Source organism: Felis catus, chromosome B4 (assembly GCF_018350175.1).
Source record: "Felis catus isolate Fca126 chromosome B4, F.catus_Fca126_mat1.0, whole genome shotgun sequence".
NCBI classification, from domain to species: Eukaryota; Metazoa; Chordata; class Mammalia; order Carnivora; family Felidae; genus Felis; species Felis catus.
Window position 1 is genome coordinate 73,823,471 of NC_058374.1, and position 25,720 is coordinate 73,849,190.

Consider the following 25,720-nt stretch of genomic DNA (forward strand, 5'->3'; position numbering starts at 1 on the left):
CTTCTTCCATCACAAATGAATTCCTCCTGATTAACTATATAGAGACTCATTCTAGGAGATATGTATGTGATGACATAAATAAAAATGATTTAGGGGATGCCTGGCTTCTCCAGTGGGAAGAGCGTGTGACTCTTGATCTCAGGATTGTGAGTTCAAGCTTTGTGAGGAGTGTAGAGATTACTTAAATAAAAACTTAAAACAAACTTCAGGATTAGCTGTGTATTTTACCAAAATAAGATGGCAACTATGTTTTGACAGCTACAGATTTTAGTTATGTCAAGACTAACAGTGAAAATGGAACATATATCAGTAGAAGACAATATGTAGACTTAAAAATTTTTTCTCATGTACAAATAATTTATAGCCTTCAACAGTAGAAAGAAAATCAAATCAGTCATTTGAAAAGTTCATTTATTATATACCAATATACACTTTCTGTAATAAAAAAAAGCCTCCCAGTACATTGAACCATCTTATAAATGAAATAAGAAAATAAAACTTTCATCTGTTTATAAATGGGGTTAAATTAACCAGTACAAGATACCATATGTAAGCCTGCCCTGCAGTCTATGTGAGCTCCAATCCTGAAAATTGCCATGAGAAAAAAATGGTGCTTTATTATTTGGCACTGTAGTATTGCTCTTGAATATCTGTATAATTACAGACGTTGATATTTTCAAGTTCGTAATTTCAAAGGTAAAGTATTCAGACTAATACAGATTGGATACTTCCCCAATTTTTGAATCAGTCTTCATCTTTATATTTAAATACATTCAGATTAAACCTTTAACACTCAGAAGGTACCTTTTTCCATTTTCTTATTTTGACACACTCTCTAGGTGACCGTTAATAGAAACCTATCTTGAAGATGCTATTTGGCAAGTATTTTCAGATAATAGTGACTCCAAAGTTATGATAGTGTCTAGTAATGCTCAGTTTCCATAACAAAGTGCACCATTTGACAGTATTATGCCTCTAGAAAATAATATATAAAACAAATGTACGTTTTCTTAAGGCACAATACAAAAAACCCTATTGAAATATGATTTAATATTATACTTAGCCGATACTTGTATTTCATACTTGGCTTGACTAAAATATAAAAATCTACAATAAATGTTCTTCCTACCGATTTGGGGGGGAGGAAGTGGCAAAGTCTAGAAATTCTGGGCAGCAAGTGCTAGTTTTTAAATCCATTTTATGTGAGCATGTTGTTGAAGGGAGCAAGAATACCAGTTTGCATCTCTGTAGTGTTAGCACTTTTATGGAGAACCATTCAACATCGCATTAAATGGCAAATGAATGTCAGACTCCTGTGCAAGCTAAAATGAACTAAATCCTATTTTAGACATGCTTAGTTAGAAGAACAACTTTGGTATTGACTATTATTTGCAAACAAGGAACTTATTTTCTTGTAGATGATTGTTGTTTTTGTAAACATTGAAGAGCATTACTGATCTATATATAACTTAGGTTTCAAATTTAAAATATCCCCAATAGGCAGATACATACAAATGGATTTTTGAGTTTATCAACATAATTCCCTGCCCCCACCCTCAATAACATAAACGTTTTGACTGTGAAGAGAGAAAACTACACATGTAAAAAATAAAAATCAAATGTACCATACATCAAAATTCTGATGACTACAGAATAAGATTATATACATACACATATAGCAATCACAGTTTCCTGCACTGAATGTTTATCAAATAAAAATGTATCAAACAATACTGGGTAATGTAGCTCCACATGAATCGTGGTCTATCTAAAAATTGTGAATGACAATGGAAGACGAGAGGGAGAGCATTGTTCAGTGACAAAAAAGCGTGACAAGAGGACTAGGAATAATATTGAAGAACAAATGCTTCCAGAACAGGCAGTTGAGCAATAAGCATTATTTTTGTTGTTGCTCTATAATTTAAAGCCCCTCTCTCTGTTTAGAAGATGTTTTAACATTTATACATAAAAAAAATTGAACGAAGAAGGCACTCCAGTGTCCCAAACAGAAGAGGCGAAACATTCCTTTACTGTTGACAGTAAGGTGTACTGGTGTCTGATCTTTCATGTATGTACCTTTCAGGGACAGTTGATAAGACATGTAGGCATACCTCAGAGATATTGCAGGTTTGGTTCCGGACAATCACAGTAAAGCGAGTATTACAATAAAGCAAGTCAGATAGATTTTTTGGCTTCCCAGTGTATATAAAAGTTATGCTTATGCTATAGTGTACTAAGTGTGCAACAGTATTGTCTAAAAAAATGTACATACCTTAATTAAAAAATTGCTAAAAAGTGCTAACCATATCTGAGCTTTCAGCAAGTCTTAATCACTGATCATAGATCACCATAACAAATATAATAATGAAAAAGTTTGAAATACTATGAGAATTACCAAAATGTGACAGAGGCACAAAGTGAGCAAATGCTGTTGGAAAAATGATGCTCCACGCAAGGTTGTCACGAACCAATTTGTAAACAAACAAACAAACAAACAAACAAAAAACCAACAGGGAAAAAAACCCGCAAAAAACCTCAGTGCTAAGCACAACAAAGCACAAGAAACGAGATATGCCTGTGTTTAATAAGATGTCTTTAACATTTACCAAAAATCTATTGAATGAAGAATTCATTAATTCAGTGTCACAAACAAATGGGCAAATATTCCTTCACTGTTGACAATAAGATGTTCTAGCCGGCTGTCTGATCATTCATGTACCTTACAGGGACAGTTCCTAAGACATGGCTTTTGCCTCTGTTATTAAATAGACCTAGAGTATTTGGTGCTGGATTGGGGGAAGGCATTAAGTGGTGATAGCTTTGCCACCAGGGCATTTTTGTTGGATGTTCTGAGAATACAAGTATTTGGTAATTTGAGGGGGAGGGGAAAAGGTATTATCTGATGACCATTCCATGCAGCTACCCTTATTCTGCTTGTGCAACAGCAAAAATGCATCCTCTCACACTGTTTTAGGAAAACCTGGGTAGAAATGTGCACCGCAGGTTTTAAACCTATAAACAGCCATTCTTGACAAAAATGATGCTTTTTTTTCTTCCACATGTGCCTGGTGATGTTACTATAAACATCTTTGGAATCTTCCTGTTATTTCCTATGAATAACATTCCAATCAATAGAACTCAAATGTCTTTTGCAGCATAATTTGCAACCATTTCCAATAGAAAAGGTATTTTTCTTTGGGTTAGTGATGCTTGGAATTTGGAGGGTTGTAAATCCAGTCAATTATAATGAGTGCCATGCTTCCAATCATGAAGATGATTCCAACCACAAGGAAAATTAAAGCCTGTAAATCAGAGAGCTTGTTAGGGAACACAGAAACCATATTTAGCACAGTTTGCTCTTAGAAATTGTTTACCCAAGACAGCAATCTGATTGGCATATTGAATTGTATTATTCTTATGGCTCAGATGTCTATGCCTAGCAGTTCAGTGAATTTAGAAGCCAAGTTGAGGAAAGAGGGTGAATACAGTGGAGAGATTTAATCGAAGTCTTCAAAATAGATAAATGGTTGATTTGTTACATCAGAATGATGGAATACTCTGTAATCATTAAAAAAAAACAAGTGACAGAAAAAGATACAATGACATTGAGTGTGCTCACAATCTTTTAGGTGAAGGGCATATTATAGTCTATAGGACAGGATTAAATTTACAAAGTAAACAGATAAAAACAAAAGCCTAATCTATGTTACATATTCCTTTAAAAACGTGTGTGTGTGTGTGTGTGTGTGTGTGTGTGTGTGTGTGTGTGTGTGTGTAAAACACTAGAAGGGGCCTTATATATTATCATCACTGGGATCAACCACCTCATTCAATCTATGAGGAAGCAACAGGTGAAGTTTTTCACTAGAAAGGATCAGGGGACAATTTTACTCATTTTTACATCAAACTCAGAATGGGTCACAAACAGGATAAATAATTTGCCATGGTCACCCTTCTGTAAAAGTCCAAGCAAAATAGACTGGAGAGGCTAGGAATTCGGGGGTGGGAGTGGGGAGGAGATGTTGGGAGGAGCTTTGGATACCAAACTGTCCTGAAGTCCCTGAACAGTCCTGAGGAGTGAATGACTCTCAGGCAACATTCAGCATAACTTAGTAAGAGGCACTGTTTTTAAGCCTTAAATGGAAGATATACTTGAATATTATCAATGACTATTTGATAATTAGAAAAACAAGGGGAGCCTGGGTGGCTCAGTGGGTTGAGCATCTGACTTTGGCTTAGGTCATGATCTTGCAGTTTGTGGGTTTGACCCCTGTGTCGGGCTCTGTGCTGACAGCTCAGAGCCTGGAGCCTGCTTCAGATTGTGTGTCTCCCTCTCTCTCTGCCCCTCCCCTGCTGACGCTCTGTCTCTGTCTCTGTCTCTGTCTCTGTCTCTCTCTCAAAAATAAACATTAAAGAAATAATTAGAAAAACAATTTACTCTGGCATGTGTTTCTTTCTTTTTTTTTTTTTAAATATCATGCCAGTGTTTAAAGCAGCACTTTCAACGTGTATTTATTTTTGGGACAGAGAGAGACAGAGCATGAACGGGGGGGGGGGGCAGAGAGAGAGGGAGACACAGAATCGGAAACAGGCTCCAGTCTCTGAGCCATCAGCCCAGAGCCTGACGTGGGGCTCGAACTCCTGGACCGCCAGATCGTGACCTGGCTGAAGTCGGACCCTTAACCGACTGCGCCACCCAGGTGCCCCTGGCATGTGTTTCTATAACATCATTTTGGAAAAGAAATATGCTCTCGCTTAATAAAATTAAATTTTATATCTAAAGAGGTTAACTGGAAAACGATGGTTTTGTTCTGGATCTCAGTCCACTCCAAGGTACTATGGAGGGGGAAACCAGGCAGCATCTTTTCTTTTGGCCTTCCTAACCTAAAAAATATGACTAAAATGTTTCAGTTATTTCATAACACTGTCAGGGAGCCTCATTCCTTCCCACATAATTTCCTGTGGATAGTGCTACAATCTTGGTGGTGGAAACTGGTATCCATATATGCCTGTGGGAAAACTCTTAGTGTTTGATGGGTAGAAAGGACTTAACACAAGATTCTTGATTTATGACGGGAAGAAATCCTGGAATCATCTCAGTACCAGAGATCTACCCTCCTTTCTCTCCACTAAAGTTCCAGCCCATCTCTGATTTTCAGTTCTTGGTCAATCTTTTTGAATTGTATATGTTCGGTTTACTCTCAGTTAAAGAGCAACTTATAACAGGGGAGATTGCAAGCCTTACTTACCCCAACCTTTTGTGGTGACCTAAGAGGTTCTTTCTTGACAAGTTTAAGGTAAAACACTGCTGGAAGTATGAAGATCAGCATAGTGGCAGAAGAAGCCCCTGAGGGGATAAACACAGGCCAGGTCAATGTCTTACTCAGCAAGGCAGAGACTCAAGGTCATGCACTTTAAAAGTCTTAATGCTACCCTAATCTTAGCACTGAAAGTACTATAAACCTGTCTTGGTTGCTTATTCAAATGTTTATCAAGAAAATTAAAATATACCTAACATCATAGTTGTATCCTAAGTACACATAACATATAGTAAACAAAAAAAGGCTGACTTAAAAACTTATATAGGAAACTGACAATAGAAACACATACTAAGGAAGCTGAACTCATCATGCATCCTTCTTATCCACTTCCAACTTTTCAAGTTGCTGACACCTAATCCAAAAAATGTTATATTTAAAATTTGAGTAATCCCTCAAATCAGCAGATGAAAACTATATTAACGGGCCACACAGTTAAGGAAATCTGCTTTATAAGACCAACCTTCTCCACCTCCAAAGATGGCCATCAATGCTCAGCTGATACTGACAGACTCGAGAAAGCATCCTATAGGTAGACTGTGTCTTCCTTACTTTTTGATGCAGAGTTAAGACCTAAATTCAAATCCTGCAATAGTCCAAGATACAGGTATTCCCCACTTTGCAAAAGTTCATATCATGCCACTTCACTTTTAGGAAGGACCTATGTTAGCACCTACCTTCCCTAACTGAAAGAAATCCAAAGAAGATTTCTGTCTTTATGGGGAAAAAAATTAAAAGGTGAAAGTTGCGCCCAGAATTTGTTTTGCAGTAAACATTATGGAGGCAGCGCCCCCTGAGCAGCGAGAGAGGTGTCTCCAGGTCTCTTCCCTGGGGACTACACTTCATCTCGGCATTAAGTTGCCATGGCTTTTGAACCGTTGTGAATATCTGTGTTTTAGGTCGATTTATTTTCTGCATTTGTTATCAATATTGTGTCGTAAGTTATCAGAAGAGTCCAAGAGCGGTTATCTTTTGTGTCTGGGATGCTCAAAAATGCTTCCATATGAATGAATCGTAGTTTCTTCGTAGCTTTATGCCATCAAGGCTTACGAAAGATTTCATATGATGTTCTACTTTTGGATGGAGGGGAAGTGGGGAACTGTATATGACTTGACTTCTGTGGGGTTCCATTTCCGTCAGAAAAGGCAGCTGGACTAGATGACCTATAAGGTAGCTTTTACTGTTGACATTTTCTGATCCTGTGATTAACTTCCAGAGTCACCTGGGAGGGAGGGGAGGTGACCAGGTGGCCCGGCTGGGCTCACGAGAATCCCATGAGTCAAAGATGGAGCAGGGATCCTTGACTTCCCCTCCACCAGCTCCCCGTCTGCCACTTAAGGAGGTATCCACTTGAGCTGATCAAATAAAAGCCTTTCTCAAACTTACCTATGAATCCAAAGATATATTTTATAGTGGGTACAAGGATGACCAGAACATTATTAAGTGCAAGAAGTATGGCTGCAATCAAGAAATGTCTTATCCAACTGAAGGGTCTTTTGGGAAATAAGAGTGTGGTCACTGATGTACGAATCTGCAACAAGAAAGTTCAAAGGCAAGGTTACTAATTTGTTTTTGATTTTCGTCTACTATTTCAAATATTCTTGTCACTCTAAAGCACTTTGTGTTTTTCCTTTTTCTCCCAGAAAAGATCTTGATGCTGATTTGTTTTTCAAAATTTCATTAATGTGGTAAAATATTCATAGTGTTAACTATCATAACTATTTTTAAGTGTACAGTTCAGTTATTAAGTATGTTGATATTGGGGCACCTGAGCCCCGACTTCAGCTCAGGTCATGATCTCATAGCTTGTGGGTTGGAGCTCTGCATCAGGCTCTCTGCTGTCAGTGCAGAGCCCATTTTGGATCCTCTGTCTCCCTCTCTTTCTGCCCCTCCTCTGCTTGCAGGCTCTCAAAACTAACAAAGAAAAAAAGTATGTTGATATTGTTGTGCAGCCTTGATGCTGATATTTCTTTGAGATAGTTATTTTCCTTGTGCTCACTTTCTCAGCTTTCAGAATTTTTTCTTAAAAGTTATCTCAGAGAAAATAACAGGTAAGACTTCAGGGACACAGTAAAACCCTTATTGATTTCTAAACGTGTGTTGTCAAACAGGATTAAGTATTAAGGGCAAGCACTGAATTGATTTGCACTCCTTGTGATTTTTACAAATCTGGGCTTTTTAAAAATTTGGCATCGTATTTAGCATATAATGCTTATTTTGCCACATAATGTTTTTTAAAATGATACTCTTTGTATTTCTTTTTGCCCTTTTGCCCTCCGTTCCCAATTACAGATTATAAATGCACACAAAATGCAAAGAATAGGACCTGGTAATTTTAGCATTCCTCGGAGTTTCTCGTTTGGTGTCTCTTGCACACAGCAGGCACTCAATACATGTTGAATTAAGTTGAACAGAATGAATCCCTTCCCACCCTTCGGGAGCCTTGACAGACTTCAGCCCTATTTCAGCAGCTACAATAAGTAGGTGAAGGGTCAAGAGAGGCTCCATTTGTAGCAGTCTTTCAAGTTACTGTGCTATAACTGGATAATAAAAAGATCCTTGTGGGTGGAGGGAATGCCCTGCATGTTTGAACAGCTTAACAAAGTGGAAAATACTCTCATCTTTAGAATCTTTTAGAGGACACTTTTGACTCAGTGGCATTATTCTGTTGGCTTTTCAATAAGGGAACACTCCAGTTAAGCTCGGACTTCACATTTTTAGAAATGCCGGCATTGATTTTCCACTTAAAATTTTACTTCTGAAGTCTCTTACTGGTGGAGAGATGGGAACTCATGTAAAAGCAAAAATGTAAAATACATTTTTGAAACACATGTATGAACGGCCAAAACTTTGAGCCGAATTGCTTGTAGTGTCTAATGTGACATTCCTTTCATACTGGTCCACCAAAATTAAAGCCATCTGTTTAGGTTTCAAAAGCAATTTCATTTCCAGAATGGCAAACCAGATAGTCTCTGGAAATGGTTTAAGAGTGACTTTGTAAGGGATTTTAAAAATTGGATTAGTGAAAATTATGAAATTCGCTCTGAAAAGTAGGCTGAAGAAAGCAAATGCCTTGATTACATTTTCCCCAGCTGTCCATTAATTCTACATTATGATCCACACTCCATGGTTATTGGATATTGTCCAAACCAGTCTTATTAGGCTTCAACATAAGCTTTCCATGGTACATCCTTATGGCTTAAAGATTTACTTGTCTGAAAGTGCGAAATTTACAGAATAAACAAGTAGAATACAGGTTATTTTCAGGCAGGGGACTTACATATGTGAGTTTTTTTGTTTTTTGTTTTTTGTTTTTTTTGTTTTTGTTTTTGGTCTTTTGTTAAAGGAATACTCTATTCCAGAAGCTGAGTTAGAGGTAAACCTCTAAGTGCAGTTCCCCTGAATGTGAATGTGGTTTCCTAAGGTCTCATGGCTCCCAGAAAGACTAAGGTTTGGCTTGGTGATGTAAGAGTACAGAAGGTTTACAGGAATCATCATTGGAATAAATGATGAAAGCTTGCTCCTCACAGCAAATAAAGAAAAACAAAATCCCAAACAGAACTGAAAGCATGTAGAATTGCCAATGCATTCCTAGAAAGGATCATAGGGCAAGCGGGGAGATAGTAGGGGGCTGGTGGTGGTGGAAAAGAATAGAAGAAAACTTGCCGGTCATTCTATGTTAAAATGCTGCCTTGCGAGGTGAGCCTGGATCAATAGGTCCTGAACAGTTCTATTTACCTATGTCAGGACTGAGGCAACTCTGGCGTGTTACCCACAAAGCACTGCCTGCTGTTCCACTTATCTAAGTGCCTTTTCTCCACTGACACAAACTGATAAGAACCTGGAAATGTGGGTCAGATGCTGTGGGTGGGGAAGTCCTTAGCAACAGCCATGCCCTCTGACCCAGAAGGATTCCAGAAAGGTCCTTTGCAGCTCTAGAGAAAACATCTGTTATTTCCAGAGAGAGTATTCAGAATAGGAGGTGCTATGTTCTAATCTGGGGACCCACTGGGAGGCAGAGTAAAAAGTGGGAACCTTAGGTCTGAACTCTTAAAAAAAATCAATCTTATTGTTTAGAAGCGAATCAGTTTCATTTTGTAAGACTGCCTAGGGTAGGAGTGTTGGAAATATCTGTGGACCACTACTCTATTCCAGTTCTCAGCAACATTTGCCATATTTCTATGCCTATATCTGCATATGATTCAAAACAGATCTGATGGCAACATATGTGGGGAAAAATGATTTCACCATCACAGAATAAAAGAGAAGTAGCTGGAAAATCTGAGATGTGATTTTTTTTTTTTTTTTTTAAGGTATGGCAAATGGAATGTGAGTCTGTGTGTTCTTGATAAACTCTTTAGGATGATCTGGTTTTCTGTTTTTCATGTTAATGGGTGAACTTTACTGCATAAAGGGGAGTACAAGCTGAAAATGGAATTAATAGTCTTTGGGAAGGAGGTGTAGTCCCATAATAGACTACCCTCCCATAAAACCCCCACCCCCAACAATAGAAACAAATGTTGAGCTACTAGTAAAAAAGTAATTCACTTCATTTATTCATCTGTTCAATAATCATTTCTGCACTCAATATGTCTTTTGTTATGGAAAAAACTAGCCTAACTGCAGAAAATAAGATAATAAATAGAGTAATCAAAGGAAAATCCATCTAGTCAACCAAAAACAGCAACGCCCTTCCTTATTGTGTCTTTTTGGGCTCCTAAGAAAAAGAGCCTATTATCCTCTGTTGAAAGAAGTAGAATATACAATTATGCCTAAAATCGAGAGATTTTAATCCAGATTAGGTTTTGTTTGTTTTTGATTACTTGTATATGGGGATATCAAAGCAAAGTAAATAAACTTCTTATTGGTCAAGAGTTTCTTAATTCAAAAAAACTACCGGGAGAACCCTGCTGTGCATGGCTCAGCGTTTGACATGTTGGAAATCATGGCTCTAAATCATAAGAAACAAACACATCACTAATAACTTATCTCACTTTAGGGAGAAAGTGTCTGAAGGTAGTCTTGTGGGTTTGACTGGGACGAAGAGACTTTTTTGTCCTCCATGTTTACTTTTATGTTCTGCATCATACCCATGGACACTTAATTCATTTAGCCCAGCTCCTGACCCGAACTAAAGTTCGTGGCAAATGTTGGCAGGGTGAACAGCTTATGCTATTGCTAGAAAAAGCAGTTTACACATCTCACAAGGCAAGATTCATTTGGAGACCATTTTTCTGGGCGATTGTTGTCAAACTTCTCCTGCACCAGTCACTGTGCCCATTCCTAACCTTTAAGACTTTTAAACCAGGGGAGAAGGTGGACACCTACGCAGATTATCTCAATGTAATAATGTTGTAGGGTCAAAGACAGAATTATGTGCAACATGTTTCGTAAATGCTAACGTTGGGTACAAATACTTAAGGATAAGTTATTTTTTGAAATTTTGGTTCCCATGATCCATTTTGATTCTAAGGGGCATCTAATGGGAGACATTCCCAAACCACTACTGTTCCTGATGGTCAAATTTATATCTGTGCCCTGTCACAAGAGAAAGAACTTCTATGGGGAGATCTGGATTTTAAATGTTGAGGTAAAATGACCATCAGTGTGACTTCCACTTCCTTTATCTTGACCTCAGCCATCAGTGTCCTTCTGTGAGCGGTGCATTAATCAGCTGTAACTAACTGCATGACCACAGGCAAGTCCATTAATCTCCCGAGACCATGACCTCAAACTGCTATATTTAGGGCTTATGAAAAAAGCAATACAGAGCCACATAACAAATTTCTTCTATAAAATGCTTTGACTCGATAATGATGTGAATACCTACTGTGTGCCAAAAATTAGCTCTTTACACACAAAAAGGGCTTTCAACTTTGGTTCCTCAGAGACACTGTTTGCTTAGAAATTTTACCTTATGGTACACTTTGTCAATAGCTGTCTTCTGCCTCATACCCATGATGGAGCTGATTTTAGGCTAAAGCTGTATGCATGTCATTTGAAATACTTACAGACATATGTGAGGCAAGATATTATTTAGGAGTAAAATATTAGCCCTCCTAGTAATAAGGATCTGATTTCATGCACTCATGAAAAAGGAATGTGTTAAAAAATATTTCAGCACACAAGCTGCATTTAAAGTGACCACAGTGTCATTATATGAGTAGTCCTTATATGCTGGGCCCTGTATGGAACATTCTGTACAGGATGGTGCTGGTTACTAGGTCGCTTATTTTCTCCCCTTAATGAATGAGTAAGTTGAGTATTTATGAAAGGAGAAGAGTTGGCAGGAGAATGCGGACTTGTGTTTGTCCATAGGTGGTGGTTTTAACTCACGCAGCCCAAATCTCTTCAACCAGCCCTGCTCTGTGATCCCAGGACAAGTGATGCCAAAGGCAAATGCCAAGAAGGGGTGATCCCAGTATGAGTCTAGTCGAGGGCATGTATCAGTGTTAGGGATAGTAGAAAAGATATAAAGTGGAAAATATAGCTATTTTTCAAGAGATTTAGTTCTAGTAAGTAATTTACTTAATAAAATTCCCCTTCTCATTGGTCTTCAAGGAATCAGATTAAATAAGGCAACATTTGAATGTGACTGCAACAAAACTGTAGGGGAAATTTAAATACCTTCAGAACTGGTGAAAATGCAACAAATTGAAAAGTAATGTAGTTTTTGCCTTTTAAGTTCCAGAAGTTCTATGAACTCCTACTCATTTCTACCAATCCACAAGATAGAAACCCAAGATCTTCTTTCTGAATTGAAGTTTAACAAAAAACTTTGACCTCAATAAAGTTGGAAAATAAATAGAAATTTTGTGATTATATTTTTCCTCCTATATCTTCAAAGTGTTTAACATTTGAGGCGCCTGGGTGCCTCAGTCGGTTAAGCATCCGACCCTTGATATTGGCTCAGGTCACAATGTCATGGTTCATGAGATCGAGCCCCGCATTGGGCTCTGTGCTGGTAGCATGGAGCCTGCTTGGGATTCTCTCTCTCTCTCTCTCTCTCTCTCTCTCCCAAAATAAAGACTTTTTAAAAGGTGTTTAACATCAAAAAATATTTGTTGAATCTACGTATTAAATTGTCCATCTTAAATGGCTCCAAAATGCTGTGTGAAAATAACGTCTTCAGGCATTGCAAATGCAAACTCACATAATTAAATCCATGTCAAATTGGAACATATCTAAGCTAGGAGATTAAGCAGGATTCTTCCATCAAAGCTTCAGGTACTTACTGGGAACAGGACAATGGGCACAGTTAGTGTCACTGCCACAAGGACTGCCAGGCGTACCATGAGGAGAGGGGTGTCAAATGTATATACTTTACTATAAGCATGAAGTAATTCGTCTTCAACTTCTCCTACAAAGAAGAAGAGAATGGGTCCAGTTTGGTGTTTCCAAGTCAGTATTGATTACCAAAAGCAACATTTTACAAAGGGAACACAGTACAACGGAAAAAAACACCCAGGTCTGGGAATCTAGACGCCTGTTTTTATCCTATCTTTGAGCTTATTTATTAGTTGTGTTGATCTTTCTTCAAATGGACAAGGGGGCCAGTGAAGCTTATGAAGTTAAAGAAGCTAGAATAAAATTGTGAAGATGCCTCTCTGGCTCATTTGCTTCGTGATAAGTCTACTCAGTTTGTACAGAAGCCTCACAAGAGACGGGAAGCTGAGGTGCTCTGGTTGAAGGGGATGAAAGGTCCAAGCCCCCACCAGCCTGTCCCTTACATCCTGCCCACTCCCCCCTCTATTCCCACCTGCTAAGTGAGCCTTGATGCAGCTTCTCTGAATCTAGTATGGAAACCTTATGACAAATGATTTTTAATATTTTTTCAAGTTCAATAATTATGACTCTATCATGATACCAATACAGATACTTCCGGGGATTTTTCAAGCTTATCTTATGAAACTCATTAGAATCAGTATAAGTAACATTCAAGGATGAATTAGCATGATCTTAACAGGGTCTCCCAATGAATACTGATCTAAGATTAAGATGCCATGCTCCTGGAAAGCTTATCCACTCAGAATTCCAGACACAAATGACGTGGAGATGCTTATAGAATCAGATGTAGTTCGATTTTTCTCCCTACGCCCCTCCAAATCAGATAAAACGGGGTAAAAATACCTTCAGTGGTATTGATCTAACTTTTATTAATTCACAACCAACAAGCAGTTAATGCCCAATCTAAAGTGAATGCTTGGTTAATAGCCAACTATTAGTCAAATAGAAAAAAAAACCCCAAGTAAATGGTGCTCCCTCCCCAGTCTTTTCCTCCACAATTTGTCTAGTAATCAATTTAATTTAGTGAATCAGAAGAAAAAAACAACTAAAAAGTTAGAGAAGTTTAAACAAAAGGTTTATTTATGTTGATTACACTGATTAGTGATAACAGGTCAATGTTTACGTCCCTGAAATTTGTCTATTAGGCTATGCTTCAATGGAGTGCAATAACAATCCTACTTTTGTGTCCATTAAGATGCCATAGACAAATTGTTTTAGGCATAATCTAATGTGTCCATAGTAACTTTTTTTGTTTTTGGTAGTGCACTCCCAGATTGAGTGGAACTCTGTCATGTCGTCTTTTCTCAGGAAACTGTTCATTATAACAGAATAGAATGGGATAAGCCAGAAAATTTACCTAATGCTCCAAGCCCCCAGATCCCACTTGACTGGTAAACAAGAAGCAGGTTCCAAATCAAGGACTTTGCACTTTCCCTACCATTTGCTTAGTAGTTAGTTATTCCACCAAGAAAGCTTTACAACATATGATTGGATTCACTGTGATTGCTCCTAGCATGAGATGGCCTAAGAAGTCAAAGTCAAGGAAATATAATCTATCCCGTAAGGAAAATAATGTAGATTTGAGGGCTGGTTTTTCATAAAACATGTATGAATTCACAAATTGTTGTAACTTGTTAGCTAGACTGGTTCAGGTCCCATTTTCTTAGGTCAAGTGACAAGGCTAAAATAGCATGTTAGTTGACTACATGGACTATAGATCATGCTGCTTATAGAGGGTAATTAAAAGAATTATACCTACCCGGGTTAATGATCAGTCCAACTAGGATTTGCACAAAGAGAATGACTTTGACAGAGTGACCTACCATAGAAGGTTAGGTAACCAAAGAGGGCAGCAAGCAGGTACATGATGAGCATTCCCGTGATGGAAATATTTGACACTGTTTGCATCTTCCTCCGGGACCGACTGAAATGAAAAAAAAAAAAAAAGCTCAGTGTTTTTTTTTTTTATCATTTTTTTAGTAAAAAAAATTTCTAAAATAGTGAAAGAATGTATGCCTGTGTACTATTATAAAACCAAATATCTCATACAGAAACATAGCTTCTTTAAACTTGTCCTAAAGAGCTGTGGGGGATTTGTTTTCATTTTTCTTAACTACTACTCTGTCAGTCTTAGAGACAACTATTTTCCTAGAAGAAGACTGGTTTATTTTGTGTTGATAAATATACTTGTCTACTGAGTACACAAGAATGTAATTAACACAAAGATCCAACTGTCTGCCAATGTAGAAAGCTTTCATACTTCATAGTGAGATGGGATTCATATTTCATGTGGGAGGACACAAACCTACTAGAATCAGCAAAGCACAAGTTGCATGAGTCCAGACCACAAGAGAGCCTAGAAGCGTCTGGAAACCATTCTGGAGGGCACCCAGCTGCTTAAAGTCAATTGCTGGGCTTCTGGAGTAACTGCTATCACTTCTTGATCTTCGGTTAAGGTCAAGTGTAGAGTAAATGCCGCATGTGATTTTCCAAGTAAAGCGAAAATTATTGAAAGTGTTCCCCCAATTTTTTATAAGTTAAATCAGAATTTGTGAAGCAATTATTGCTATGTACTGAGAATAAAGAGTGAGGTTACTGATATCCGGATTAAATAAAGTGAGAATTACTATAGGCCACCTTTTTCTAAAGGTAAAGGGGAAAGCAGTGCTAGAGGGCTCAGACACACTACATACCTAAGTAGATGTCAACAGCCTCAAAGGGAAAAGACTACAAACGAATCCTAGAATTTCAGCTAGAAGAAACAAGATTGTCTAGCCATTGTCTCCATTGTACAGATAAGACAATGAAGGCCAGGTTTTGGCACATCCCTGTGGTGAATGTCTTCTAGACAAGGGTTAAAGACAGAGCACAAGTGACATCAATGGCTTAGCAAGGTCACCTTAGCCATAATTTTTGGTCTTCATGGGTGCGGTCATTTATAGCTGAGGTGACATCATTCCTAGCAAATTTCAAATTCAAATTTCTCATTCCTGCCAAAATTCTTCTAGCCATTGGCTCTTCCTCCCCCTGACCTAAATTCCTCTTGTGGACCATTAGGATGAAGAAATGGGAGAGAAGGAAGCAGATACGGTAGTGTAGGGAGGGGGCTAATTCATACCTTTTTGGTTAAAATACATTACTGATGAGTGGTATGTACCACAAACCTTCTCTGAAGAGAAAGCCATTAACCATGCTTTTGTATAAAGCACCTCTGAACATATGAGCACATTTTCAAAACAAGTTAGAATGTTAAAATGATGGCTGCCTTACTCTTTAAGTTCACTGTATATGGGAAGGACCTCAGGGTGGCACACAAAAGCAAATGCTAGGATGGGAATTGCGTAGGCCGTCTGAAAAACAAAGACAACAACGCATGTGTAGCTTTTCAACACAGATGGCAATCCCAAGCCATCTCAGCTTATAAAATGAAGACCCAGCCGTTTTGGTAGGCTCATCACTTACCCGGGAGTTGAACACAAAGTATTTGGGTTGACACTTGTCATCACTGTGTGCTTCATACTCTACTCCACTGCCATGAAGAGAGCCCTTGGCCTGGTTCTCATCTAGCCCTGCAGGATTTTGGTGGGTGTAATCCATCATGAAGTTCACGCCATTAATCTCAGAGTTGTTAGGTAATATTACCATGTGCACTGGAAGTGTATTGTTGAATGTCAGATTTCCAACATTGTGATCCAGAACAGGCAGAGGGCAGGGTATTTGGAATTTCTTGTAAATCACCTAGGCCCAGCCATTAAAAAAAAAATTATCAGCTTTTTGAGGAGAACAGTGAAACAAAAATCCATTTATATAGCTTATGGGGTAGTGGTGAGGGGCCTCTGCTGAAGATTCCCTTTAGGCTAATAGACAATGGAGACTCTCTAGCCTCTGCTCTAAGGAAAGAGTTGGAAGGATGGTTGTCCCTGAGAATCAATAGGACAGTATTTTGCATGAATCTCTTCTAAGAATCATCCATATTCTTCTGTGATAAAGATGATCATTTCCTTGCTATATTTCATATCTTTCATTTCTTCAAATTAATATGGATTATCAAAAAATTTCCCATCTTCTTTTGCCTTTTTTGGGGAAATGCTGTATACATTTTGGCATCCAGGATATTACAGAAGTTTCCCTTTTTGGCAGGGAGTGGGGGCAATGGGGAGAAGGATCTCTTCTTTAATTCCACTGGGATTACCCTCTTTTCATGGGTGGAATGTGTAGGAGAAAATGGCTGACTGATGTAGACATGAATAATTCTATAGCTCATTGATTTCTGGGACTCTTCACCTCTTCCTCCACCTTTCTAAATACTAGATCATTGTCATGTTACTGCTTGAAGGGTTCCTTTTGTCCAAATATATATCCAGTGTGCTTAGAACATACTATTAGCAATGGCCTTGACATTCTAACTCAACTATTTTTAAAATCATGACTGTTCTTTTCTCATTCCAAATTAGAATATAAGAAAATGGCTTGTGATGCAAGAAGTATTTGATGCTAGTGAATTGCTTGAACAAAAATGAGGACACTAATTCAGGGACTATGTGTCTCATGCTCACCAACCTACAAGGATCATGTCAATAAATCACTTACCACACTGACAAAAAACACCATGCAGGTAAGAGAAAATCCACTGGTGTAACCAAGGTAACCTAAAAGTTAGCAGAGAAATTCTGTAAGGTGAATACAGTATCTACAATCGACTTACCTATTGGAATAGGAAATGAAAATAAAAACTAAAGATGACTTTACCTAAATTTTTAAGAAGAGAAAGTGGGAGAATGATTCCAAGAGACACAAATATGACGAGGTAGTTGCCATTGAGGTACCATTCTCTACAAGGGAAAGAGCGTCAAGAATATTAGGATCAGAAAAGACCAAGTAGAATCAGCCAAAGGATGTTGTAGAGAGAACATAAGACATACCCAGTATTTTCTTCAAGTCCCATGAATGCTCTGATTACTTCAGGTAGCTCATATTTAATGATAAAGAGGTAGCTTGACATTGCTAAAATGGAAAACGTGACAGCTTAGTGGTGCACATAGCACTAAAGTCACAGGCAAGTTGTGAGAAGTCCTGGCCTTTGGGACATTCAGTCTTCCCGTCAGATGTGCATCTGATCCCCTGAACAGAAAGAAAAGCCACCCGGTATATCTTGTACTGCTTCCGAGTTCTTTTCAAAAATAGGTATTTGGCCCTCTGGCTCTTGCACATGGACCTTTGCTGACAGTATCAATGCTGATTCTGTTTTTAATCCAGCTCTGAGGTTTTTAGTAAAGTTGTTCCATCAGTTAGACGTCATGATGGCCTGTACTAAGTGTGCCTGTTTTTGTGTCCATCATTTGGGCAGGGGCCTGGCAACAACAGGCATCGGCCAGAGGAGAGAGGGCAGAAGTGTAGGGCGGTGCTGTGTAGATTATATGTCACTCTGGCTTCCCCGGGTGGGCGCTAGTCTAGTCCTCTGTAACCTCCCTGATGGGCACCCAAAGCCTCAGACCACTAATTGTCTAAACTGGAGGCTGACTGGATTGATAAAAGAATGAAAGAAATGATAGCTTTCCCACTTTTGTCAGTGAATTTTCTCTTCTCTATATCCCAGTCTCCTCTTGACCAAATAAGAAATTATACCAAGTGGCAAAAGCTCTTGAGCATCTTGACAAATGATCCACGTGTGATCATGTACTGTTCTGAAAATCTGATATAATCTATAAACCCTCTCCCTGGAAAAAGATGTATGTATACATATGCATAACATATAATCTTGCCAAGTTATAGGGATTTATGCAACATCTTTTCTAAGTCCATCCACTCCGTGAAGTAGAATGCTAATTTGACACATGGTCCAGTAAATTAAAAATAAAATACATTTTGGGGCACCTGGGTGGCTCAGTCCGTTAAGCATCTGGCTTCTGCTCAGGTCATGATCTCATGGTTCATGGTTCTAGCCCCACATCCAGCTCTGTGCTGACAGCTCAGAGCCTGGAGCCTGCTTCAGATTCTGTGTCTGCCTCTATCTCTGCCCCTCCCCTGCTCACACTCTGTCTTGCTTTCAAAAGTAAATAAACATTGAAAACATTAAAAAATAAAAATACATTTTATTAACTTAAAAATAAAACTGACGGGTTTTGCATTGCTAAAAAAAAAAAAAGTGTGTGCTCCATCCTTCTGGTGAAGTTTTGCTCACAGACACGTAAAGCAGATTTCTAGGTTGCAAATTGTGCTATTAGTAGTTTCAAAATACTTAACCTCAAACAAGTAATAATGGTGATAATAACTCCCTGTGTTGTTTAGTACTGCACTTCACTCCATTTGATCAGCTGAAAAGCCTTGTAAATCAGCAAGATGTATGTTATCTTCATTCCACAGCTGAGGGCATAAAGGTTTGAAAGCTTAGATGACATACCCAAGATCACACAGATTGAAAACGACAGACCACATCCAAAATAGAAGATCCCCGATCCCCAGGCCAGTGTTTCTCTTCTATTGTGAAGTGAAATGATTTTTACAATACCTGATGTGTCTTCTGTAAATATTATTTGGTTAATCTTTACAAAGACCTTGGCTAAAGCTAAATCTTACGGTGCGTAAACAGAGGAGATATTTCTGATTAACTGGCTCAGTGAGGTACCATTCAATTTTAGAGCTATTAATTGCTGACTTTCAGTGATGTCACCACTGTTAATGTGTTTGGTCTTCGAAAATTTAGAATGATCCAGACCTGTCTGGGTAATGTCAACATTATTCTGCTAATGTTGAAACATCTGTGGTAAATGTTAATTTTTCAGGGGATTGAGAAAGTTAAATGTTCTAAATGTGGAGTTGCTAAATACAGAAATACAAGTGATTTCCCTTAGGCTAAAATAACTACTAATCACACAGAGTAACCAAAGTGAGAGCATTTTCAGGAATGGTATATGAAATTTTGTGTTAGCGCCTTAAAGCCATACTTCCCTCATGTGTGTGCATCTTGAGAGACCATTTTATAGTTTATTCCATTACTTAGTAGCTACACTTTGAGCCACAGATGTTGTGGTTGTCCCCCAACCCTTGGGGTTTAGGGCCAGATATGTGTCAGGGTATTTCAGTTATTCAGACAAATAAATTAGATCAGCTATGAGGTGATACTATGAAATGCTTGATGTTTTAAGTCTTGAAAAGGCTAAAAATTTGAACCAAATGTAAAGCGGTCTATTTGGTGGGAATGGGGAGCTTCTATGCTTGTGGCCCAAACCCAGTAAAATGAATGAAACAATCCTGGAATTCCTGCCAAATTCTACCCGGAGCTGTGATCTTAATATATACAAATATGAAAAGAAATAAATACAAATCACGAAGGTATGCCTGGATTTTATTTATCTGCTTACCGACTGTCCTTTAGCAGGAGAAGTTAGAATTGGATAAAGGTTACTAAAGGAATTGCTGAATTTGGGAAATCCTAGATAACTCCAGTGACTTTATTATTTTTCTTTTAATGAAAAAAACATTTTAATGTTTATTTTTGAGAAAGAGAGAGAGTGCAAGCAGGGGAGGGATAGATAGGGAGACACAGAATCTGAAGCAGGCTCCAGGCTCCAAGGTGTCAGCACAGAGCCCGATAAGGAGCTTGAACTCAGGCTTAACCAACTAAGCCACCCAGGCGCCCCTCCAGTGATTTTATTAAGAAGGGTTACCTCCTTGCAAGATTGCTGTGCAAATTTATTTATTGTAGCAATTGTTTGGATGGTTTCCAGTTTTTCACTATTACAGTGTCAATAAGGGATTCAGTAAACCAATTATGGTACATTTGTACAATGGAAAATTCAAAGCCATTAAAAAGAATATGCAAATACATTCAAGGCATATTGTCAGGTAAAGAAAAAAGGAAGCTGCAAATCCGTGTTATAAGATGATCCAATTTTAACAGTAACAATATACTTATTAAATTTTGCATAGAGAAATTACTGAAGTAGTTATTTCTAAGGGTGACTTATATAAACATCTCTATAATTTATGTATTTATGTCATGTTCCAGTTTTTCACAGTTAGTATGTATTTGTCTTATAATTATGCCCATTTAAAAAAAAAATCAGGAGGGCTCCAGTGACATTGAATCTGAGAACTGGGGAGGAAAGGATGTACTGAACCCTCATTATGTGCCATATGTTGTCTGATTTCATCCTCAAAATGACCTTGTGAGATGGAATAATACTCCCATTCTCATAGATGGACAAATTAGACTCACTGGAGTAAAGTCACAGTGGCAGAAACAGACTCACATTTGGGTGCATCAGACTCTAAAAGTCTATTCTCAATGGTTTTAAAATATTTTTTAAAAACAATAACATATCAGATATATATAAATGGGGGCACAAGGGAGCCCAGGGGAACTAGTACCTAATAATCTGGAGAAGTCATGGGAGCAAACAGAACGAGTGTGTGTGTGTGTGTGTGTGTGTGTGTGTGTGTGTGTGTGTGTGTTAGGGTGGCAGGCCTACGAAAGGGGAACTGAATATGGTTTGTTATGGTATGACAGGACATATAGAAGCTAGGTAGCTAGGTAGATATGGGGGTGATAGGAAAGGTGTCAGAAAAATAGGCAGATGAAGACCCTTCTATGTCAGACCAAGGAGTTTAAACTCTACCCTGAAAATAATGAGGGCATGCTAAAGAATTTTATGTGTGTGAGAAGCAACACTAGATTTGAATCTGATCTGGAGATCAGAGCAGGAGAAACTCAAGGCAGAAAGCCCAGTTAGAAGGCTAATGCAAGAGTCTGAGCAGAAACAATGATCACTTGAACTATGGGGGAGAGACTAGAAAGAGAGGAGAGCTTCACAAGGCAGGTAAGATAATAGACTGGACAGGAGGTGGTATTTGGACATTCAGGGTTAGGGAGAACGGGAGAAGTTTAGGATGATATGTGAGATTCCTGGCTTAAGAAACTGGATGTTGCTGGTATTCATTGAGAGAAGAAAGAAAAGAATAGAACGGCAGGTTTGGGGACAGGAGAGGTGAGGAAAGAAGTGCTGCTGTGTGATGATAGCTTCCAGGCCAAGCAAGAGGACATAGACAGTAGGACATAGGAAAATGGGTCTGGATGCCTTCTGGGGGTCAAAGACTCCACGGGACCAGTGAAGCTGGTGGGCAAACATATCACCTGGAACACTATTACAAATGCGTATTTCTAGGCTCTGGAAATTATAATTTAGTAGGAATTATAAGAATCTGTAGAACCAAGGATTTGTGGTTTTATCATAATGCTTCTGGTGTCTAGCCGAATTTCTGCTTTGGCACAATTTCTCGGGACACACTCCAATGGGCTGGTTCTGTACAGGCTATCTGAAGGATACCCCATACTTGGATATACCCCTCAGATACTTAATTTTCAGTTTGACGAAATAAACCCCATCATACGTAGGAAACCTCAACTGTTCCAACAATGAAGTAAGCACTAATGCTTTAATTTTTCTTAAGTAAAATTAAGGCCATGATAGCATTTGATATCAAGAGGTTTTGTTCTATACTTCTAGAATACATTTGGTGGGATCTTATATAATATTTTCTTAGATATTGTTATTTTTGATTAAGGAACAGTAAATCTACTTAACAATCTTCTTGTCTTTTAAATTTCTGAATGTAAAGCAGCTGTTTTTTTGTATTTAAAGTGCTTGTTCCTTGCTGTAAGAGTTTTCTTATTTATTGAACATTCTCTCGAAAGTGTAAGTGGTAGGGAAAGCTATGTGCCCTTACCTCCAATGTTCTGCATTGTAATGGAAACAAAAGCTCCGATTTTCCCAGGCCATCCAAATGCCTTTTCCCCTAGTTTTTCATAAATTAAAGACCCTATAATAAAAAATAAAACACTTTTTAAAAGGATTGTTTGTTTTTGTTTGAGAGAGAGAGGAAGAGGGGCAGAAGGAGAGAGAGAGAATATTAAGCAGGTTCCATGCACAGGGCTCGATCTCATGAATCGTGAGATCATGACCTGAGCTGAAATCAAGAGTCAGACGCTTAACCGACTGAGCCACCCAGGCGCCCCTAAAAGGATTGTTTTAATGACTAAAATATTTCTATAATTGCACACTGGAGTCTCAAATGTGTACATAAACACCACACAGAAATTATAAACCCAAAAGATGCAATCTCAAAAGCCAATACCAAATATGTTACATGTTCTCCAGACAAGAAGCAATGGCTTCATTCATCTTAGCTCTGTGCGGCACGTCAGAACTGTTATTTCTGTCATCCATCAAGGCTCCTTTTTTCTATTTGGCTTAAACCTGAGCCAGTTGCCTTTCACTTCCCTGAGCTGCCCAAATTACTAAAAACATTGAGAGGCCGTGTCATTGGGGTCAGAGAAAATGCAATGTGAAATTAACTAAAATCATCCTCCAGTTCTAGAGCTATCGACTGAAATACCTTTAACAAGAATCAAAATAGGACGTCTTGGACTTAAGGGGTAGCATACCTCCTTCCTTGGCGGTCTTTAATAAAAGGTGAACTGAGTACAGGGATAATATTGCTACCGCAAGCAGCATGATTCTAGGAAGGGAATAGAGAGTAGAAAATAAATGTCTATAATAAAGAAGACACAACTCATGTTAGATATTATTATAATAAATTATCACATGGGCCCTTGCAGTCATTAACCTTCCAAAAGTATGTGGATTGGGGGGAAGCTGAGAAATTCTTTTCAGAACTCTACACATACCCTTTCCTGTCACACAACGGGAATTTGCTATATTTTATGTGCTAAAACGTACCACCAGAAGTTCCTAACCTTTCCACTAGTGGAATCTGGTTTACAACTTAGATGCTGAATGTACAGCAAAATTAGCAAACACTATGCCTACTTACTCAGCATATGGGTATATGTACATCAGGTGTGTGTGATAGTCTCAGCCACATTTATAATTTAAGGGCTATTTGACGGCCTGGCTAAATTTTAATGTAAAATCTGGAAATACAGACACCAAAGCATGCAGAGTCTAAACTCCTCTACTGATCCTGCATGTTAGATGGCAAGATACTTGTGAGCCACAGCTCAGGCAATTGCCTGTAAAATAGAAAAAAAGAGAAGGAAGTATAGGGTGCAGGAAAATGCCTTTATATGTGTTCAGAAAGAATCCTTTCTGGTTCAGCCTCCTCCACATGTCCACAGGCACGTAGGGATTCTTATACAGTGATCAGTGTTTCTCCAAAAACAAGATTTGGAAAGCAGAAATAAGAGCATAGATAGAAGCACCTATATAATAAATAAAGGAACAATACTAACCTTTACCTAAAACCTAAAGAACAAAACAACAACAACAACAACAAAAAACCCTTATTCTTTATTTTACACAACAATAAACATTTTGCCACAATTGATCTAATTCTTTGGTATTTCCTGACGGAGTCAACTTTGCAAATGTACATTTGGGCCATGAATTTCAAGTGTTTCTAACTAGCTATATTGTGCTCTCGCTTTCCACAAAGTCTGTTTACCGGAACTGTAATCAATGACTTATTCGTAAATTTTTCCATATGCCCTGTGAACTTCCCTGTTTTTAAAGATGCAATTCAGATGGCATAATTTTGTTTCCTGGAAAAATAATGAGCATTCCCTGTATTCTAAACATATAATTGCTTTGGCCAAAAATACTAAAAGTAAAACCAATGAAATCCTGTGTCACTTGTTGAGAATTAAGGGAGACGGCTGCATTCAGTCTGTGCCACTTGGATACACAGAACATACCCCATCATGTATAACAGTTTAATTGCTCTGAACATCTTAATCTGTTAAATGTTGTTTAGGCCTGAAATGAGGCTGTCGGTTTTAAAAGTGGAATATTCTTCCTTGAAAATAATCTTGTGGCCCTAGGATCGGGGGAAGAGTTTCTTATTTCTGTTCATCAGTAAGCGATGATAACTTCTGATTGTAATGGCATGTGTAATTACTAAGGAGAAGGCAGTCTTAGAGATAGCATACATTACAGAAGTATACGACTATGTATACGAACACATCTCTAAGCCATTAAGATTCAGAGAATTAAAAAAAAACCCTTTATTTCAAACATGACATAAAGAGTGGTTGACATAAAAATCCATTCAGCTAAAAAATGTTATACCTAAAACAGGCCAAAGCACTAACACAATATAAATATTTATAGTCCTGCTGATCCTTAGCCCTCAAATAGCTGTGTGATTAGATAATCACAAATGATGTTCAAAACATAAATAGCATATATTTATATATAATATAAGCATTGCATTCTTAGACAGTTATTTAACGCCCTGGCATTGCATTAGGGGTGGCAATCTGCATTCACACGGATGCCTGACTAATATTAGACTTTATTCCTGTGAAGAATTTCACTACTGCCAACTGTGTCTTGGAAAATACCAGGCTGTACGTAAGGTACACAAACACCTGTGGCCGTCTGTCATAGATGATGTGATATCCATCCTCCAGGTCAGCTATGTGGCGCTGCTGTCCTTAGGCAGCATTTGACCAAGTACATAGGTCTAGGAATACATTTTGGCTACTCTGCAAATATTTCTATGCCAAGCACTATGCTAGGTCTTGGGGATACAGACATCTGGTGGGTGAAAACAGACAATGGCTCGATCCTCTGGAGATTATAGTCTGGCAAGGAAGAAGATAGACACTAACCAAATATATCAGACAACTGCACTAAAATATTAAAACTGTGGGGAGTGTTTGTCCCAGTCATGGAAGTCAGGGAAGGTATCGATGAGGGGGAGGGGGAGATGTGCTATGAGGAGTTAACTAGATGAGGAAGAAAGGGAAAAGGATACTAGAACCATGTGCAAAGGCCCTGTGGTGAGAAGGAATATGGCAACTTCTGGGATGGAGAGAAGGCCAGTGTGCCCATCGTATCAGGCATTTAGGGGGCGTAGGGGATGGGGCACAAGAAGAGATCGGAGCATGCAGGGATCTGTAGGCCTGGATTGGAATGGGATCTTTCCTAAGAGTGTGATAAAGCCAGATCTGCTTCTGGGAAAGATCTTTTTACGGTGAATCACTTTGTGAATTGCTTTCTACGGACTGGTAGGGCTGTTCCAGCACCCTGGGTGGTTGAGCACATATACTTTCTGCCATTTGGTTAGGGGCAGTTGGTTGAACAAGCACCAGG

At 38.5% G+C, this 25,720-nt stretch overlaps 1 protein-coding gene across 2 annotated transcripts in view; it reads right to left on the minus strand.

Annotated features, from left to right (window-relative positions):
• Positions 1 to 204: 204 nt before the first annotated feature.
• Positions 205 to 25,720, minus strand: part of SLC38A4 (solute carrier family 38 member 4) — a 70,915-nt gene continuing 45,399 nt past the window's right edge. For both annotated transcript variants that reach the window (XM_006933639.3, XM_019834842.2), the window contains exons 5-16: positions 23,050 to 23,123; positions 22,332 to 22,424; positions 17,528 to 17,609; positions 17,355 to 17,437; positions 17,196 to 17,254; positions 16,068 to 16,343; positions 15,876 to 15,955; positions 14,429 to 14,529; positions 12,554 to 12,678; positions 6,705 to 6,849; positions 5,250 to 5,347; positions 205 to 3,302 (exon numbers count right to left, since the gene is read on the minus strand). In XM_006933639.3, the coding sequence (XP_006933701.1) occupies positions 3,201 to 3,302; positions 5,250 to 5,347; positions 6,705 to 6,849; positions 12,554 to 12,678; positions 14,429 to 14,529; positions 15,876 to 15,955; positions 16,068 to 16,343; positions 17,196 to 17,254; positions 17,355 to 17,437; positions 17,528 to 17,609; positions 22,332 to 22,424; positions 23,050 to 23,123 (1,318 nt within the window). In that variant the 3' untranslated portion in view covers positions 205 to 3,200. The remainder of the gene's footprint in view (positions 3,303 to 5,249; positions 5,348 to 6,704; positions 6,850 to 12,553; positions 12,679 to 14,428; positions 14,530 to 15,875; positions 15,956 to 16,067; positions 16,344 to 17,195; positions 17,255 to 17,354; positions 17,438 to 17,527; positions 17,610 to 22,331; positions 22,425 to 23,049; positions 23,124 to 25,720) is intronic.